Source organism: Anguilla rostrata, chromosome 1 (genome assembly GCF_018555375.3).
Source record: "Anguilla rostrata isolate EN2019 chromosome 1, ASM1855537v3, whole genome shotgun sequence".
NCBI lineage: Eukaryota > Metazoa > Chordata > Actinopteri > Anguilliformes > Anguillidae > Anguilla > Anguilla rostrata.
Window position 1 is genome coordinate 9,557,480 of NC_057933.1, and position 20,704 is coordinate 9,578,183.

General features: G+C 49.5%; 1 protein-coding gene across 6 annotated transcripts in view; it reads right to left on the reverse strand.

Moving 5' to 3' along the window:
* trim9 (tripartite motif containing 9) overlaps positions 1–20,704 on the reverse strand; it is a 39,272-nt gene that overhangs the window by 4,062 nt on the left and 14,506 nt on the right. The window contains exons 2-10 of one of the 6 annotated variants that reach the window (XM_064321057.1): positions 19,296–19,391; positions 17,567–17,689; positions 9,488–9,598; positions 9,050–9,203; positions 8,245–8,390; positions 5,805–5,943; positions 3,558–3,596; positions 2,104–2,407; positions 1,572–1,734 (exon numbers count right to left, since the gene is read on the reverse strand). In XM_064321057.1, coding sequence (XP_064177127.1) covers positions 1,572–1,734; positions 2,104–2,407; positions 3,558–3,596; positions 5,805–5,943; positions 8,245–8,390; positions 9,050–9,203; positions 9,488–9,598; positions 17,567–17,689; positions 19,296–19,391 — 1,275 coding nt within the window. Of the gene's footprint in view, positions 1–1,571; positions 1,735–2,103; positions 2,408–3,557; positions 3,597–5,804; positions 5,944–8,244; positions 8,409–9,049; positions 9,204–9,487; positions 9,599–17,566; positions 17,690–19,295; positions 19,392–20,704 lie in introns of all 6 variants that reach the window. The other 5 variants (XM_064321049.1, XM_064321040.1, XM_064321081.1 and 2 more) reach the window with 5 other exon arrangements.

Consider the following 20,704-nt stretch of genomic DNA (forward strand, 5'->3'; position numbering starts at 1 on the left):
GTCAATAAAGAACATTATCAGGGCTTAGGACAGCGATAAATACATCGTACAGTAAAAGCTCAATTCAACTCCACTAAAAATACCGCAATTATGTTGAATAAAGCTATTGCAAAACAGGAAAAACAAGGTCAGGAAGCATATCACACTACACATAACCTAATCTACAAAACCTCACCTTATCAGCACAGTGAATTTTCACCTTTAAATATTTATAAGTGAAGATAACTTTGATAAACTATTGAGATTTATTTTAATAGCACAGAGCAGTGGCAGAAAGGAAATTTTAAATGTATGAAAAAAGGAACAAACATCTTAAAACCAGCTGGTACCAACAGCAGATTTTAAAAAAAAATTTAAAAAAAAGATTTTTTTTTTTCTTAGGAACTAGTATTAATCCACACACGGTTCTGAAATCCAATCTATAACACTTGTGCTTGTGCACTTGTGCAGAATACAACCTGATAATGCGGTAAATTGCAGAGCTAACAATTTTTGCTGCTGCTTCCATCCTTTCTCCCAAGTGACAATTTGATAAAAGGGGACACAGCACAAGAACGTGTGTTCACTACAGATTTTTAAGTCACCAGTACAGTGCCGAGACTTTTACACCAGCAGGGGGAGCTGTTGAGCTGAAAGTACAAAACAGTGTCCCTGACCTATTCGATAAACTTTCTGAGGGCTCCTATCATCATTGCTGTCATAATCCATTTGTTAGCACTGCATTCCAGTTATGATTAGAAATGACTATAGATCAGGCAAGTGATTCAAAAGAGGCTAAAAGCATTTCTTGCGTCATAAATATTCATGGGGTGGGTGGGGTTCTGGATTGGCGTGTCCTTGAAGTGCCGTACTCCAGCAGCAACCTTGCAGTACTCATCAGCACTAAGGTGTACAGCAGCAATAAAGCAACAGCCCTGCATCATACACCACTGCCCTTCAGCACTCTCACTTAATCTGCTGGACAACTGCCTTAGGTTTCAAAGTCATGTGTAGACTGTGCTGTTCTGTGGATGTGTGGCTCAGTTTTTGTGTGCAATTGTGACCTGCAGTGGTTCTGTATGAGATCTCTGGTTGTGTTGTGCTGCTGTGTTGCTGCTCTTTGGTTGTGTGTAGCTCAGATTTTCTCTGTGATTGTGATCTGCAGTGGTTCTGGATGAGATCTCTGGTTGTGTTATGCTGCTGTGTTGCTGCTCTTTGGTTGTGTGTAGCTCGGATTTTCTCTGTGATTGTGATCTGCAGTGGTTCTGGATGAGGTCTCTGGTTGTATTGTGCTGCTGTGTTGCTGCTCTTTGGTTGTGTGTAGCTCAGATTTTCTCTGTGATTGTGATCTGCAGTGGTTCTGGATGAGGTCTCTGATTGTGTTGCGTTTTTGTGTGCTACTCGGTGGTTCTGTAGCTCATGTTTTGTGTGTGATTGCAATCTGCTGTGGTTCTGGATGAAGTCTCTGATTGTGTTGCGCTGTTGTGCTGATGCTCTGTGGTTTATGTTAGGCTGGCCGGGGTTATGAATCGGCTCTGTTTTACTGAGGGGGGGAGGGGGCGGGGGATGGGGGGGGTCGGAGGGGCGTTTACCTGCACATTGCGGTTGAGACTGATGGCGGGGTAGAACAGCCCCTCCATGCCCTCAAAGGCAATGGGACCCTGCTGCTCATCATTGATCAGGAACAGCAGGATCCCGCGAGTGAAGTCCAACAGCACCCCCACCGTGGCACCTTTACCAATACCGCCATCCGTCCTGAGAGAGAGAGAGAGAGAGAGAGAGAGGGAGAGGGGAGGAGAGAGAGAGAGAGAGAGAGAGAGAGAGAAAGAGAGGGAGAGGGGGAGAGAGAGACAGAGAGAGAGGGGGAGAAAGAGAGAGAGAGAGAGAGAGAGACATGTGCAATGAATTAGAAATAGATACACACATACAAGCTAAACTGATATGTATTCACTATAAGAAGCTGAGAAATACCAACACACACACACACACACACATGCACACACACACATGCACGCACGCACGCACACAGAAGCACATGAGACTTTTCTTGTACACAAAGCCAGCACACTTTAATTATCGGCAAAGATATGCACACGAGAAGGCAAAGATCTTGTTCTTCCTCACCTGTTGGTGTGCGAGTTGTTGTGCATGAACCAGGAGCGGTTGTTGTCCACGTACATGGCCCACGCCTTGTCGTCTTTACCCAGCATGACGTCCTTCAGCACGTCTCCGCGGGCAACCCCGAAGGCGGGGTCCGGGTGGTTGTCGTAGCGATCCACGCTCATCTCCCAGTAGTGCACTCCGCGGGAGAAGCCGGTGTTTCCCATCACCACCCGGTCGTCGTAGCTGTTGCACGACACCGTGAAGTTTTCGTTGGAGAACACGATGTCAGGGTGGGCGGACGCGGGGTCGAAGGTGAACCAGGCAACTGTAACACACACACACACACACACGCGCGCGCACACATTCCACGTGTGAACTTCAATAGAAAACCTTACAGCAACAGATCAGTCCAACCAATGTATTGAAAACGCTGTGAATCCACAGCCCTTGTGAAGTCTGGAATGGAGACAAACAGAAACAGTGTGAGTGAGTGATGGTGAAGAGTCCCACTAGATAGAGAGGGCTGCAGGCTTCCCCTCACATCCCCACAGCTCGACGCTAACATTTTTTTTTTTTTTCCAAAGGAAAATTTAGGAGCACACAAATGCATCCCAATTAAGAAGATGTGCTCCTAAATTATTTCACCTGTTAGCACACCTCAATTTTCAGGAGCAAATGCTCCTAAAACGGGAGCACTGTAGAGCCCCGAATCCCGGTACTTTAATTCAAATTAAACTGCAGCAGCAAATTCTTCTGTTCCACAGGGACTGACGGAGATGAGAACAAGAGAAGCAAGGATGACAGTTTGTCCCATCACAGAGCAGCTCAATATTCTCTTACATCCAGTGGGAGTCTCTCCTTGGAGGAATGACTGGTGAAATATTCCGGTTGATTTCAGTCAAACATATATTCTTGCGCGCAGACATCCTTCTCTTTGCGAAGGCTCGATCCTTTTTTTGTTTTATTTAAACGTCTGAACATCGCGTCATTTTCTTCAATTGTTCAGTTTGAATCTTACATTGTTCTGAAAGAGATTGTTCCAGAAGACTTTTTTCTCCTCAGAAAACTCAGAATAGGCCAACATGCCAGTGGCCTCAGGAAATCACAGGGTATCGCAGAGTGGAAATTAGGACAATGTTTAACTGAAGCAAGGTGGGGGGGTGGATACAATCTGACTGAAATGGTATGAATTCCAGAGACTGGGTAAAACATGAACGATGAAGACAGACAGAAGTCTTGATCCATGCAGGAATCTCTTTGAACTGACAAAACCTCTGGCCTTTGGTATGTGCCACAGGCCACCTCACGCAACATGAACATGTATGCACATATACACTGTGTATATGAAGTGGTGCGGAAGAGATTCTCATACGTCAATGGTGTAACTGTAGTAAGACCCAAGCTGTTTTGGTGACACAATAACGTGGGGGGGGGGTTATTCAATGATGAAGGGGGTTAAAATGACCTGTGCGTACCTGTTGCTATGGTTTTTATATCACATGGGGGGAGTCCGGCTGAAATGCATGGAGGAAGGAGAGAAAGAGAGAGAGAAAAGAAGAGAAGCTGACAGAGAGCGCGGAGAGAGAAGAAGGCTTAGAGGAGCAAGTCAAAGCAATGGAACCAGGGAAGCGGGTTCTGCTCAGTGGTGCAATCAGCAGAGAGAGGTCAGAAGCAGGGCTGGGACAAAATTATATTACTATATTATTCCTGGGCGTGGGACAAAAATATTTACCACAAGCTCCCAGAACATTGGGCCCACCCTCCCCATCTCCAGGGCCCAGGACGATGTACCCAATTGCCCCCCCCCCGGCCACCCCCTGGTTAGAACACATCCCCTGGGCAGGTCCTAGCGTCGCAATGTGCCATCAAAAACAGACGTTAAAAGGGACGAGGTCTGGAGTCCCTGGAGTAAGGAAGAGAAAGAATGCCCCTTCCCACTTCTAAATCTGCCCCAGGCCAGCCCTTAGGCCCCGCCCCTCTCATCCCTGCCGTCCTGATAATTACCCCCCTCCCCCTGCCCCCAGCCCTGCCGCCATCTGGCTTGCCATCCCACCAGCGGGCTCTTCACTGGAAGCATATTGTCGCTGATCATCATTACTTCCTATCCCCCGGCACAGGGCCGCAAAGGGGAGCTTTAGCATGTAGCATTCCCCTCCATTTGCGGAAAAAGGGGAGCTTTAGCATTTAGCATTCCCCTCCATTTGCGGATAAAGGGGCGCTTTAGCATTTAGCATTCCCCTCCATTTGCGGAAAAAGGGGAGCTTTAGCATGTAGCATTCCCCTCCATTTGCGGAAAAAGGGGAGCTTTAGCATTTAGCATTCCCCTCCATTTGCGGATAAAGGGGAGCTTTACAATTTAGCATTCCCGTCCATTTGCAGAAAGGGGAGCTTTAGCATTTCTGTCCATTTGCGGAAAGGGGAGCTTTAGCATTCCTGTCCATTTGTGGAAAGGGGAGCTTTAGCACTTAGCATTCCTGTCCATTTGCGGAAAGGGGAGCTTTAGCATTTCTGTCCATTTGCGGAAAGGGGAGCTTTAGCATTTCTGTCCATTTGCGGAAAGGGGAGCTTTAGCATTTCTGTCCATTTGCGGAAAGGGGAGCTTTAGCATTCCTGTCCATTTGTGGAAAGGGGAGCTTTAGCACTTAGCATTCCTGTCCATTTGCGGAAAAAGGGGAGCATTTTAGCATTCAGCATTCCGGCCCATTAGCGGGAGGCTATCTCCGCCTCTCCTCTCGCCGTCGGCCCGAGCCGGCCGCGTGACCCGAGGGAACGGACAGTTCTGTGGCGGACGGCTGCGTGCCCGTCTGTTCCGCCTCCCGTTCCCCGTTTGGCTCGGGGAGACGGCCTTTTGCAGGGCGACTTCGGAATACAAATCAGAGGCAGAAATGCGCACTTTTCCAAACCAGGGCTGGTGCTGCGGGAGAAGCCATTCCAGCGCCCCCTCCTAAACGCTCTGACCATCGGTCTGAAGGTCAGGGACACGCTCACTGAGGATTAAGGCACCCACATGCTCACAGAGCTCAGGGACACACCCACAGGTCTCTGGCCCTTCAGGATCCACTGATAATTGACAGGCTTCCCTGTTTATGGAGAGTGGTTTGCATCTGATGGGAGAGCAGGAGCTGGCAAGTGTGTGCACTGTGTGTGAGTGTGTATACGTGTTTGTGTGTGTGTGTGTGTGTGCATGCATGTGTGTGTGTGTGTGTATACGGTATGTACGTGTGTGTGTGTGTATGTGAGCATGTGTGTATGTGTGTGTGTGTATACGTGTATGTGTGTGTGTGTAGGGCAGTCAGTGCAGAGACGGGTGAATTGGTGCTCACTCTCCGAGGTCTGCATGACCAGGGTTTTGCTGTGTGTGTGTGTGTGTGTGTGTGCGTGTGTGTGTATGTGTGTGTGTATACGTGTATGTGTGTGTGTGTAGGGCAGTCAGTGCAGAGGCGGGTGAACGGGTGCTCACTCTCCGAGGTCTGCATGACCAGGGTTTTGCTGTGTGGGGTGTGTGTGTGTGGTGTGTGTGTGTGTGTGTGCGTGTGTGTATACGTGTATGTGTGTGTGTGTGTAGGCAGTCAGTGCAGGCGGTGACGGTGCTCACTCTCCGAGGTCTGCATGACCAGGGTTTTGCTGTGTGTGTGTGTGCGTGTGTGTGTATGTGTGTGTGTATACGTGTATGTGTGTGTGTGTAGGGCAGTCAGTGCAGAGGCGGGTGAACGGGTGCTCACTCTCTGAGGTCTGCATGACCAGGGTCTTGCTGTACTGGCTCACGCCGCTGCTGTTGAAGGCCTTGACGCGGCTCCTGTAGGTGCTGTTGAAGTGCAGCCCGTCCACCGTGCAGATGGTCTCCTTCCCCACATACACCTCCTATCAGAGAACAGACACGTCAGGCCAGAACACATACATTATGCATGAGTGCGCTGTGAGATCACATTATAAGGCACCTTGTTATTGTACAGCAACTATACTTTTAATAATTAAACTTTATTCAAACCGCACCTTTCATGCAGTTTGCACTCAAGCGAGCACACAGTAATGCACCGATGCTTTCTACCTTCTACAGAAATAAGACACGTTCCACTTTTACACCTTCTTGTATTAACGGCAGCTTATCTTTAATGATGAAATACCTGTCATATACGAACAAAAGCATATTTACTACAATCCAGTGTATATGCCATGTACATAACACACATTTTAGGTTCTCTCGAATAAAAATGGAAATTAAACTCAGGGAAAGTTTTAGGTGGGACACACCAAGGGCAACGGAACACACAGAACTAGAGAGGTTATTTTTAAGCCTTGTGGGGGGACTCTATATCCCCTGACTGTGACTCAGCAGACCTAGAAACAGCGGCGTCCCAATTTATAATCACAACCGCGAGCTGTTATCTCATAATCTTGAAGTCAAATCACCACTTCATTTTTTTTTTTCTTTACTGTATGGCCAAGTATCACTCCGCTGCACACGGCAACTCGTACAGAGAATTACACAACTAGCAGATTTAGCGGGAATATGACTTCAACACGGCTCAAAATTCATGATTATAAACTGCGGTGGGATTGTGTTCGCTGGAGGTGTGCTGTGGAGTATGTAAGTGGTTGCGGAGCTGCATGAAGGTTGTTCCCACGGCAACTAGCAGGAGCTCCATGTCTGGTATGATGCGAAGGCTGGACTGGTGTGAAATTGTTCTCTATCGACCCTAACATCATGGGTGAGTCAGCAATAGGGCAATTCCCAACTACACCTTTAAAAACGGGCAGTTCTATAATTAGTTCATGGTACTCTTATGTGCATCTCATCGACAGAAATGTTAGAGATAGAGAGAACAAGCAGCCCACACAGACATATTATAAATAGAGCCACAGTGTGTTCCCTCAGCATGTTCTCTGTGTGTTCAAGCTGGCATCTGAGATTACACTGGACATAGAACACTTTCCTGTCTTTACAGGGACAAATGAAGACAGAGTGAGTGTCTGAGCCCGAGTATGTGTGTGTGTGTGTGTGTGTGTGTGTGTGTTGTGTGTGTGTGTTTGTGTGTGTAGGTGTGTGTGTTTCTGTTTGTGTGTGTATGTGTGTGTGTGTGTGTGTGTGTTTGTGTGTGTGTGTGTGTATGTGTGTGTGTGTGTGTTGTGTGTGTGTGTGTGTGTGTGTGTGTTTGTTTTTGTGTGTGTGTGTGTGTGTGTGTGTGTTTGTGTGTGTGTTGTGTTTGTGTGTGTGTGTGTGTGCCAAGAGCAAAACGATGCAAGCTGCACAGTAGTTTGGCAGGGCCTCACGCTAATTAAAAACCAATGAATCCTTTTTTGAACATCTGCTGTTGATCGTAAATTGATGAGCTGACGCGCATTATGGGCTATAATTGGAGGAGAGAGGTATGGGAGATAAAGAGGGAGCCCAGCGAGCACAAACACTCGCACAATGTTGCTGCCATGCAGTGGCAATGCTATAACGTTGACAAAACATTACATTCTTTGTTAGCTGGGATGTTGGCGGGGGGGGGGGGGGGGGGTTGGGCATGGGTGGTGAAAAAACAGGCCATTGAAACTCAAGTGAATGGAGTCTGAAAGTGACAGCAGGTAAAGCAGGTAAAGCAGACCAGAGCTTTTCAAAATGTGTTTTATTTCCCCCCTACAGAATCCTACCTTGAGGGGAGCACTAGCAATTTTGGAGATTGCGGTGCCAGCTATATCCCTCCCCATTGTCCAGAGACCATTGTTTAAATGAGGAATGGGAGATGGGGGGGGGGGGGTGTTGAGGCAGGGGGTTGCAGGCAGGGGGTTTCTGTTCCAGAGGTAGGGCTTACAGTTACAAAGCACACCGGCCTTGCATTGTGAGTACCCGAAATCGAAGGAGGACAGATTACAGGGGTCTGAATGCGCGGCATTGGCTTTGATCTCCCGATCAATGGGATCTACACATACGGGAGGCCGGGCAACCTGTATCTCCTGAACCAAAGAGGGCGTCAATCTATCCTCGGTCTCGGCTTCAGAGGAGGACAGCCTCCACGCAGCAGGGTCTCCAGCTGTGCGGCGTGCGCCCTGTTATGGAGCCTCATTGTCTAGTGCCCCCCCCCCCCCACTCCATGTGAATTTGCCTGCGGCCCAAGCTGAACCATTTCCTTCAGAACTGGTTAAAATGATCTTGAGAAGGGAAGCTGGGGCACCCACCCTAAACTGTCCCCCGTTCCCGTCGTCCAGCTCCAGGATGTACCCGTCCACGGCGATGGTGGAGAGGGGCGGCTGCTTCCAGGACAGGGTGGCGCTGTTGTTCTGGGTGCAGCACTCCTCCAGCTGCAGCATGGGGGCTGCTGGGACTGTGGAGGGAACTGAGACTAAGTCACACACACACACACACACACACACATACACACACACAGGCAAATAAATACAACACACATAGACACACAAATATAACACACAGGCACATAACTACAACACACACACATACACACACGCAAATAAATACAACACACACACAAACGTATAAAAATAATACACAGGCAAATAACTACAATACACACACAGACAAATAAATGCAACACACACATAAACATATAAATATAACATACAGGCATATAAATACAACACATACGCAGACAATTTTGGCATTTAAATATACGCAAAGGAAAATAAATACAACACATGCATAGGTATGTAAATACAACATACACACAGGATTATAAACAACACACACACATGGACAGACATGTAATATAACATATACAGACATATACTGTAAATACAGCTCACACATGAGCAGGCAGGGTCAATACAATAATTCCTAGATCAATTCAATATTTTAATAAAGCTCTAATTGAAAATAAATCTCCCTTCTCCAGGAGCTGAAAGGATTTCCCTCGGGGCAATCCTCTCATCCAATAAGTGAAGGAGCGGAAGGTGAACGCTCCAGCCCTGTGAAGGCCCAAGGCTCGCGTTCAGGCGCGTGTTCTGTACCGAACACTCTCCTCTATACCTTTCATCTGAACGAAGTCCAGCTGATGGATGGTCTGCAGCAGTGGGCCGCTGTCCAGGGTCAGGTCAAAGTCGCTGGTCATCCTGGGGGTCAGCGTGCCCTTGCCCCACTGGCTCTCTGTCATGTGAACCCTCCGGATCAGGGCGTCCGAAATCTGTGGGACCGGGAAATATTTACCCATGATTCCTCTAAAAGAAATTACCCATCATTCAGCCAACACGGGCTAGAGATATCATTGATATGTTTAGTTATTGAGACATTACCTCCATTTATAAAAGTCATTACCCTCAATTTTATTTATGTACAGTATGTGTTTTATTCTCAGGAGGGGTACAGGACTGCCCGTGACTGTGTGGATGCGCTCCGGGGGTGTAGGCGGAGTTAGAGGAGTATGGGGGGGGGCGTGTCCTGGTGTATGGGGGCGTGTCCTGTATTGACCTGCAGGAAGCCGCTGGGGTCGTTCTCCTTGATGACCTCCAGGCAGTACTCCATCAGCCCCGTGGTCTGGCGCAGCTTCACTGTACAGTGCTGGATCTGATCCCGCACCACCTGGGAGGGAGGGACAGAGGGACAGAGGTTCCGTTTTCATCCTAGTCCTCAGTTTAAGCCCCGCGGCGATTCCACGGCGACCACGGACCCAGAGCAGCTGGCGTCTCGCGGCAGATCTGGGCGCTGCATCGGGGCGATTTTAGAAGCTTACAGTAACTAGAGGTGCGGAACCGGGAGGTTGCTAGGCAACAGAGAGACGATTCGGAGAACGTTCTGTATCAACTCCGAGGGTTAAGCCGTGTGTAACGGGGAACGGGGGGGGGGGGTCTGACTGCGGAGAGCCAACCCACGGGCACCATCCGGTCACTGCCCCATCCTACCCCATCCCTCCTGCCCCTGCTCCACCCCATTACACTCCGCACTGATAGATGAAGCCCATCTGGGGTAGGTCCAGGGAACTCCACACGTGGACACGCTATTTCATCTGTCAAAGCACAAAGCCATGAATCACACAGCAGGCTTGGCCTGAGAGGAAAAACCTGCAACCCACAGTGCGGGTGATATCATTATCACCATGACTACAACATGCCCACGGACACAGCCTGTGATCAGTACTTATTATTAAATTGTTCTCAGGAATTTTTAAAGCGTACAGGAGCATATGCTTGCGGCACTACCCGTACTCACTGTCAGAAAAAACAAAGGCATTCGTGTGGGACCAGTGGGCAGAGAGGTCCTGTTGTTGAGCTAACCCCGCTTCAGCTCAGTTGAATTCAATTAAATTCATTTTGCGTGGCACTTTAAAAAAAATTTTTTTAATAGAGAACCATCACAAAGACAGTTTACAGAGAGCAGCCCAGCCTGCTGCTCTTCAGGGGGGTTTGAGTTCACTGCACCTCGGTAAATTCCCCCCCCCACCCCCCTTTGTCCCCGCCCCCGGTCCTGCTCTGTGGTGCAGTGTCAGCGATGGGTCGTCCCATCCCTGCAGTGGCCTGGCCCCGGTCCAGAATACTGCTCTGGATGCCAAATAAATCCCCCCTACCCCCAACACGGCACGCTGCGCCCCCCTCCATCCGAAAAAAGGCCTGTTTCAGCTTTTCGGACATTTGGTCTGAAATCTCAAACCAGAAAGAGGTAAGAGGGGGGAAAAAAAACGTACAAAAGAAAATGTAACACCCCTGTTCACGAACCAAGCTGATATCAGCCGAATGTGACGAGAACATTAATCCAGTCTTTAAAAGGGCTTGTCGGCAGAAATTCATTCCAATGCGGTTCTACGGTTCAGCAAAAGCGATCAGGGGACAGAGAAACTTGATAGAACAAGGCGCTGGCACTGTTCAATATCTATATCTGTACCTGGACTCATTCACAGGCAGCTGGATACCGAATCTGACAGGGATTTCAGGAGTGTGGTCTTTCTCTTCAGGGAGGAAGGCGATAATTCGGCTCTCGAGCTGCACAAAGAGCCCATCTCTCTCCGTCAGGCTGTGTTATTAACGACTTGTTAATGATCAAGACAAACAGAGCGACCGCGAAGCGGAGAGAGAGAGAGAGAGAGATCATAAGGAGGGAGGAAAGGGAATCAGAGAGACGTGGAGAGAGATGGAGCGAGGAAGGAGGGAAGAGGCAGAGAGAGCAGTGTGTGCGTGCGTGTGTGTGTGCGTGCGTGTGTGCGTGCGTGTGTGTGTGCGTGTATGAGTGTGCGTGTGTGTGTGTGTGTGCGTGTATGTGTGCGTGCGTGCGCGCATGTGCTGTGCGTGCGTGCCTGTGCGTGAGTGTGTGTATGTGTGGGCACGTGTGTGTGTGTGTGTGTGTGTGTGTACGAGCGTGCGTGCGTGTGCTGTGCGTGGTCGTGCATGCTGCGTGAGTGTGTGTATGTGTGGGAGTGTGTGTGTGTGTGTGTGTGTGTTTGCGTGCGTGCGTGTGCTGTGCGTGCGTGCGTGCGTGCCTGCGCGTGAGTGTGTGTATGTGTGGGAGTGTGTGTGTGTGTGTGTGTGCATGCCAGCGTGGCACTGCGGCACTGCCGGCTCCAGCCAGCTGCCTGGCTCCTTGGCGGTGTGGGCCCGGGTCCAGACAGCACCATCACCGGCCTGACAGGCAGCGTTTATAGCACAGCCAGCTGCACCGCATCCAGCACCGAGCATCACAGCATGACCTCAACACTGCCCTCAGAGAGGACGAGAGAGAGGGAGAGAGGGAGAGATAAAGAGGGGTATTCAAAGGGGCAGAGAAGGAGGGAAAGAGAAAGACAGATAGTTAGATAGAGGGAGAGAGAGAATGAGGTATAAAGAGAGACCAATAAAATGAGACAGAGGGATATGCAGATCAAGACAGAAAGGGAGAGTAATGGAAAGAACCATACAGGCAGAAGCAGAGAGGAGAGAGGGAAGAGGGGGAGAACATGGCACCATCCAAACCACTCCTTCCACTGCAGGCTTTTCCCAGAATAAGAAGCTCTGTGCCGCTGGATTCCTGCCCAGCCGCCCCAGGGCTCTTGGTTTGCACTTCATGTTGGCAGAAGGCTGCTTTCCATTGTCTCTGTTGCTAGCAACACCAGCTAGGTGCCATTTGGACCCTGTTCCCTTCTCCTGTCGGACTAATGACCCCACAAACCTGACAAACCATCCGATTGTGCAAAAATCCACGGCTGAAATTGTAAAAAGGTGTTAGGAAAGCCACCATTCATATTCTGACAATGGGTACCCACTACACCCCACAGTGGTCTGGATCTCACAGTGAACTTAACCGTAGGACGTCTATTTTAAAACGCACAAGCCCTTTTCATTGCTATTTGTGGAAATACCTAACCCTAAGGGCACGCATGAAGGATCCAAAAGGGATAATCACTACATTACCCATCATTCTTTACATAAACAAGGATAAGCATATGTGTGTTTAAAAATAGGTGTGGCCTACAGTTAAGTTCACTGTGTGGTTCCAAATCACAATTTTACAGAGATCCAGACCCACTGTGTGGTTGAAAATCAGGATTTTATGGAGATCCTGGTCCACGGTGGGATGTAGTGGGTACCCATTTTCAGCATAAGAAGGTGGATTTCATAACACCTTTTTCACCGTTTTAATCATGGATTGCTTGACAGTTGGGTGGATTAATTGTTGAAGTCAAAACCTGGGGTCATTAGCAAAGCATCACTCAAAGGGCTCCCCTGCTGGTGGGAGGAGAGATAAAAGAGGAAGAGACTATGTGCAGGCAGAAACAACACAGTCCAAATTGAAGGGGTGAGAGAGAAAGAGTGATGGAAACAGAGCTAGAGAGAACTAGAAGAGAGAGAGAACGAGAGCAAGAGAGAGAGAGTTCCAAAAATAGAAAGGAGATACAGTAGCTATGATGAGTCCACTGAGAGTGCAGGAGAAGGGAGCACAAAGATAATCATGATTCTTGTGCTGGACTGAAGAACCGTGATAATTAGATCATAGAGCTGTAAGCAGGGAAACAAGAGAGGGAAACTAAACACTTACAAACAACCAAACACACCGAACAGAACCTCCACAACCACCTCTATTGCCAGAGACCAGGTCTTCCACCGTCTCCACCTCCTCACTGCACAAGACCTTCATAGCCATGACCTCCTCACCAAATACAACTCCCCACAGCCACCTCCGCTCGCAGAGACCACCTCCTTCTCACAAAACGAAACCTCCAGAGCCTCCGTTTACTCACTAAGCAAAACCTCCACCATCACCACCTCCTCTCTAATCAACACCACGTCCACAGGCACTAAGCAAAACCTCCACCGTCACCAATTCCTCTCTAAACAACACCACGTCCACAGGCACTAAACAAAACCTCCACCATCACCACCTCCTCTCTAAACAACACCACCTCCACAGGCACTAAGCAAAACCTCCACCATCACCACCTCCTCTCTAAACAACACCACCTCCACAGGCACTAAACAAAACCTCCACCGTCACAAATTCCTCTCTAAACAACACCACCTCCACAGGCACTAAGCAAAACCTCCACCATCACCAATTCCTCTCTAAACAACACCACCTCCACAGGCACTAAACAAAACCTCCACCGTCACAAATTCCTCTCTAAACAACACCACCTCCACAGGCACTAAACAAAACCTCCACCATCACCACCTCCTCTCTAAACAACACCACCTCCACAGGCACTAAACAAAACCTCCACTGTCACAAATTCCTCTCTAAACAACACCACCTCCACGGGCACTAAGCAAAACCTCCACCATCACCACTTCCTCTCTAAACAACACCTCCTCCATGGGCACTACTTCCTACTTCCTCCTCACTAAACAGAGCCACCCACAGAAGCTTCAACGGTGGCTCCGCAATCATACTGATCACATGACCAGTGATGCAAAGCTTTAGTTCTGATATTTCATTCAGCAACATCTCCACGGGTAGGCCGTTTGGTTGGTCGTCCCGGGTGACCATTCACACAGTTCCAGCGAGAGGCAGCCGTGAGGGGCGGGGCCTGGCGCAGCAGGGGGGGGGGGGGTTGGGTTGCCATAGGGGATAATACGCCTCGCCCCCCTCCCGGTTGCGCTACCCGCTGCGGACGGAGAACAGAACGGGAAGCAAGCAGAGATCAACGAGGACCTTCGATAAGGCGCACTAATGAACACTAAACACAGAGAGAGAAAACAGCGACACCATACGCCGCTTTTATCAAAGGGCCTGAAGAACTGCCAGGCGTACGCACGCGGACCCGCAACACTTTCCCCCTACCGAGCGCCTAATAAACATTAACCGCCGTTTCCGTGCACATCCCGGGTTCTGTAATTATTCGGCACGTTTACATCTCCCGCACCGGCGGGAAGGGAAGCGTTTTTTTTTTTTTTCATCGCGATGAAGCGCTCGGGCCGATGGCGGTAACGGTCTCTGTGGAGGAGGGATATTCACAGGGGACGCGCGGCGGAAGAGAGGGACTGAAATACAATGGAGCGCGCGCAGAGAGACGCAGGATCTCGATTTGGGGACTATAAATAGTGTCGCACCGCCGCTGCCCAGCCCCCCCCCACACGCACACCCCAAATTAAGGAGGCAGGCTGAGCATCGCTCGAGGACGTGGTTGTGGTTTGACAGGACATGGAGGCACTGTTTAAGACCACAGAGGTACGTGAGGAGACTTCACACTGGGTGTCCCACCGCTTAGACCTCAGAAAGAGGTGGGGGGGGGGGGTTCAGCAAGGCTGGAGAAAAAAATCTCTCCAATCCCTTGCTCTATGCCAACGTTCATCTCAAACCATAAAAACTGAGCACCTGACCTGACCTACATAGAACAGCACTATCAATCTGGAACACACGGGACTGGGTTCAGTCCTCAGTCTTATCCCAGCGAACCAGGACCTGGGCACATGCAGAATGACCTTTTTTTGTAGCAACAGGGTGCCGGTGGGCGGGGTTACAGGAGCACGGCTGTCCGTCAGAGATAATACAACTGATAACTGAGGAGTGATGATGAGACCAGGAGGGAAGCAGGGAAAGAGTGGAGACAGAGAGTCTGAGGGAGGGGCTGTCTCATTAAAGTCATCATTACAGCTTCACGAGCACTCTCACACACACGCACGCACACACACACACACACACACACACACAGACAGACACAGACACACGCAACACTCTCACACACACGCACACACACACACACACATGCACGCACACTCACACAATCACGCATACACACACGCACACACACAATTACACACACACAGACGCCCACACAGGCATGTATGCACACATACACATGCACACACACACACACACACGCACACACACGCACACACACACAGGCGCCCACACAGGCATGTATGCACACATACATGCGCACACACACACACACACACACACACAACACACGCACACACAATCACACACACACATACATGCAGGCATGCACACACACACGCATGCATGCACACACACACAATCACGCAGACACACACACATACATACACCACCATGAAAATCTGAACCTGCATCACACATTAAAAATGCAATGAGGATGAACACACACGGGTTTCTGTGACTTTATGTGATACCCTATAAAAAACACTTATTTGTTCACACCGAAGGCCACTCCTCTTCCACAGCCTCGCAAAAGCTCGCAACGTCTCCGGTCACCATGGAGACCGGGCCTCTGTCGTCACAGGTCTCCACTCAGAAACCACAGGAGAGGAGCAGTTTGGGAATAAGAGCTCTGCATCTACGAAGGCCAATAAGACTAAAGTACGTGAGCTGCGCTCATTAAAACGGATGCAAAGGTACTAAAATTAATAAATCATAATTGCGTGATGCTAATAATGCATGAGTTGGTTTAAAGGCATTCCCCACGCTCCTCAGTGTAAAAGCAGTGTTAATTAATCAATGTGATAACTCATAAATTATGTAATTTAGCATCACATCTAGAAGCAGATCGTACACATACAGTACATATACGCCTCAGCCAATAAGCCCACGCCACTGATCTCCATTGCTATGACGACGCAGCCGCACGCTGATCCGTGCAACTGTTCCGTTTCCTCTGAGACGCTCTCCAACAGAAGACTTCCTGTAGCCAGCATGTGAACGCATCGCTTTCTCATCACCAGATTCCTGGCCGTCTCCCATGGGTGAGGCAAGCACCCAAGGCAAGTGAGAAAGTAAAAAGAGCTACTGTACCTCCCATTTCTGTGATAATTATTGGTAAGGGGCAGGGGGGCATTAACTTAAATTTAAATTTAATTTAATATCAGTGTGCAAGGCAGTGCTGCCCAACTCTGTTTCTTCGAGATCTACCGTCCTCCAGGTTTTCACATCAACCCTAATTTGGCACATCTGTTTCTACCAATTAGCAGCTCAATGAGATGTCTAGCTGTTGAATGAGGTGTGCTTTATTTGGGTTGGAGTGAAATCCTACAGGACAGTAGATCTCCAGGAACAGGGCTGGGCAGGCCTGGTGTAAGGGATATGGGACCCTCAGTGTCATTACACAAAATCCGACACGGAAGACCCACCCCTCCACTTCAGATGAACTTCCAATTACTATCATGCTTTCATGAGTCTGCAGTGACCAGTGCAGTGATATCTGGGAATGACCGTCAAGTGTTTGGGAAGCGCAGCGAACAGACTTAATGAGGACAAGGGGGAATTTCCACGAACGAATCGGAACAGTTACTTGGATCTTCTTTAAAGATCACAATCTTTAAACTTGGACATTCGCTCGTAATGGCTCAGATTGGAGAAGACGCAGTTTGTCTGCGAGAACTTTTTAAAGGGCGTTTCACGCTGGGTCCTGGGCTGAACCTGTGCCCGATTTAAATTAGACACCTGTCTCCTGCAGCTCTCTCTCTTTCGCTGGCCTCTAACGTGGTGGAGGAGAGGAGATGCTTTCTTTTGTGCATGTGCGTATGTGTATGTGTGTGTCTGTGTGCTTACCTGCGTGTGCGTGATTGGATGTGTGTGTATGTGTGTGTGTGTGTGTGTGTGCGTCTTAACAGCGCTTGTGTGAAACCTTAATTCCTCCGACCAATCAAGTGTGAAATTACAGGAAGAACATCATGTATATTTCCTTCTCCTCCTCCTCCTCCTCCTGCCGTTTGCTTTGTTGAGCTGGAGGAGAAATGGGCGATTTCCATTTCGACTCCTAAATAAAGCATGCAGTGCCCACACACACGGCAGTGGGTCTCTAAACTAAAGAGGTGTGGAATAATCAGTCATGCAGTCAGCGCTAAGCAACCCCAGATACGGCTGGGAGCTGCTGGAAAATGCCTTGCCCCTGTCTCTCTGTGTGGCTCACCGGTCTGAATCACTGGGAGAGCCCATTACTTCACCGAGACACTTTAATGTTTTACACTTTAAAACTGAAACACCGTACCAACAATGAGCACTATTTGTCCTCCTGTTCCCCACACCTTATTAAAAACCAGAACTCAAACTGGCTGGCTTTGACTTAAATGCACTGGCTGCGGAATGATTATCAGGGAGGCACTATATTCCCTAAGCCCCGCCCCCAGTGCACAGATGACAGGCAGCTGAGGGGGCGGGGCCACTCACCTTCAGCTTGTGCTCGTGCTCCTTGTTGACGCGGGACAGGAGCTGGGCCTTGCGGCGGTTGAGGGCGTCGATGAGGGCGTCGCACTGTGCCACCAGGCAGGCCTCAAACTCCACCCCGTTCTCCTGCAGGCACGCAGAGGGGCACAGGGGCTCAAAATGGCCGCCGCCACAGTCGCACACAGACAAACAGGAAGCCAGGCTGACCGACACTCGCTGAGAGACAGAGGGACAAACGGCGTGGGAGATGGACATCGACTGGGAGCAAGGAGGATTAGAGCACAGACAGGCAGAGAGAGTGACAGCACAGACAGGCAGAGAGAGCGACAGCACAGACAGAGAGAACAACAGCACAGACAGGCAGAGAGAGCAACAGCACAGACAGGCAGCAAGAGCGACTGCACAGACAGACCGAGAGCACAACAGCCCACAGAGATAGAACAGCACAGACAGACAGCAAGAGCGACAGCACAGACAAGCAGAGACAGTGACAGCACAGAGAGAGAGAACAACAGCACAGACAGGCAGAGAGAGCGACAGCACAGACAGCCATACAAAAAAGAAAAACTAGAGTAGACAGGAGACCACAAAGAAGAGCTGGCCTCCATGTGAAGACCATCCAACTGAGATGATACTGGAAACCTTACCAGTGACATAATAACATCTCATTAGACCAGTTATGCAACAAAGGCTGCAAACCACAGTCACTTTATCGTCTGATCACCAGGCAGGGCTTGATTCAAATGGTCATGCAGACGGCTAACATTACATTCTTCTGGATGTAAGTCACTGCAGACCAATGGGAGAAGTCCTTTCATGATTTTGGCCCGATTATGGGCGTAGATCAGTCAATAACTCAGTCAATGGAAGTTATGAGCGTCAGAAGCTAGGCTGATGCTAATGTGAAAAGCCTACACGGGTGATGTTTTCCCTCTTGGTGAATGACAATGAGTTTAAGAATAAGTTTTTAGCTCAGGGAGTGAAAATGATGAAATGACTGTGAGTCTGCAATACTTCAAGGTGTGTGGGGGCAGAAAGAGGAAAATAAGAGAATGTTTCATGTGCAGGGAGTGGAATAGAGCACCCCCTCTTCTCTTTCCTCCTCTTCTCTTTTCTTCTCTTCCCTCCACAGCACTCCTTCTCCTCTCGTAAGAACCTCACCTTCAATGTTCCCCTCCCTGACATCACTAAGGGCCTTCCTGGAGCGTCTGCCGGCTGCATGGCAACAGCACCATGGCAACACAGCCGCCGAGCTGCACATCCCTACCAGTGTAGTTGAGTGTGCCTCCACACAGTTGATAAGGGAAAAAGCAATAAAGTAAACCAGAAACCCTAAATGACCCCTTCTCCCTTCCTCCCTGCACAGTGGAGGGCTTGCTCTACAGCACCCCCTGCTGATCATTTTATGGTCCCGGGCGATGATGTGCAAATGCCTCTGCCATTGGGGCCAGTTCATAATGGAATTATTACTTAGAATCGATAGGGAGGGGAAAAAGTACCCACCTGCCAAAATTGTGTGGAGTAGTTTGTGAAGATGTTATTACACTACACTGTCTCATATGTATAAGATAATTGAACCAAAAAAGGGGGGTTGTTTGATTCTCCCTGAACAGTACCTCATCGAGGATGGGGATATTGAGAAAGGGGGATGGGGTAAGGGTGGGGTTGTGGGGGGGCGGGGCTCTGTGGAAGGAGGGTGGTAGGGGGCGGGACTCGTGCTACTGTACAGTACCTGAATGTGCTGCACCATGTTCCTGAGCTGCACCAGGAACTCCTTGGCCTCTGTGGCTCGGTCCGAAAGAATGTTGAGAGCCTGCGATAGCTGACCCTAAAAAAACACGAGACGGGGCAGAGAGAGAACATCAGGTCCGTTAGGCAACTGCTCCTGCAACTGAGCAACGAGTGAGGCAGAAAGAACGAACGGTAACGGTGCGTGCTGCCGGGTAGATCCCCGTTATTAATGAGCACACCTCAAATTCAGCAAACGGGGGAATACAAGGTTTTCACTGCCTTCACTCTTTATGCATATGAAACAGCAGAATGAAATTGGCCCATTAATCACATAAATATAAATATATATATATTAAATATATAACAAAAAAAAATTTTCAGGAGTACTGCCCAGATGAGTGCATCATCCCTAGGCATGCAGATGGAGGCTACCTGTTACGGTTTATCATCCCTAGGCATGCAGATGGAGGCTGCCTGTTACGGTTTATCATCCCTAGGCATGCAGATGGAGGCTGCCTGTTACGGTTTATCATCCCTAGGCATGCAGATGGGGCTGCGAGGTACATCCCGGCATAGATGAGCTACCTCAGTTATCAGCACAGGAATGCAAGGACTGCCTTATCTTTATCATAGAGCAGCAGAAAGAAGGCTCCGTTACGTTAATCACCCTAATGAGATAGCTGCCTGTATATATTTATATACCTAAGCATTTGCAGATAGCTGCCAGTGAGTTGCATCATCCCTAGGCATGCAGATGGAGGCTGCCTGTTACGGTTTATCATCCCTAGGCATGCAGATGGAGGCTGCCTGTTACGGTTTATCATCCCTAGGCATGCAGATGGAGGCTGCCTGTTACGGTTTATCATCCCTAGGCATGCAGATGGAGGCTGCCTGTTACGGTTTATCATCCCTAGGCATGCAGATGGAGGCTGCCTGTTACGGTTTAAACTGTCAGGATTGCATTGTTTCGGGGCCAATTCCAGGTCCTACTCCATCCCACGGTGATGGCACTCGTTGCGTAGCGGAGGCTCAGAGATCCTCGCACTTCAGCGCCAATCGCCCACGCCTCAATCGCGGCAGACAGCCTCCCGACCGACACCCGATAACTCCCGCAAAACGTGACCCGCCAAAACACGTGGCCCGCTCCGTCTGGCAGAGTCCCCCCCCGTTTCGCTTTTCCGGGCAGGCCTCGCGGTGCTCGCGGTTCTCACCGCTCCACCCACACCGCGGGAAGCCGTACCGCCGTACTGAAGCCGTTTTAGATTTAGAGGAGCGAGCGATTTCAGTTTAAACTGGAGATTTCCCACTACGGATCAGTGGGTGAGTGGAGTACTCAAAGCACACCTCCGCACCTGTACCCTGGCCAACCGCCAGTGCCGTAACGCGTCCTCTACACAGCATCTGCCTGTA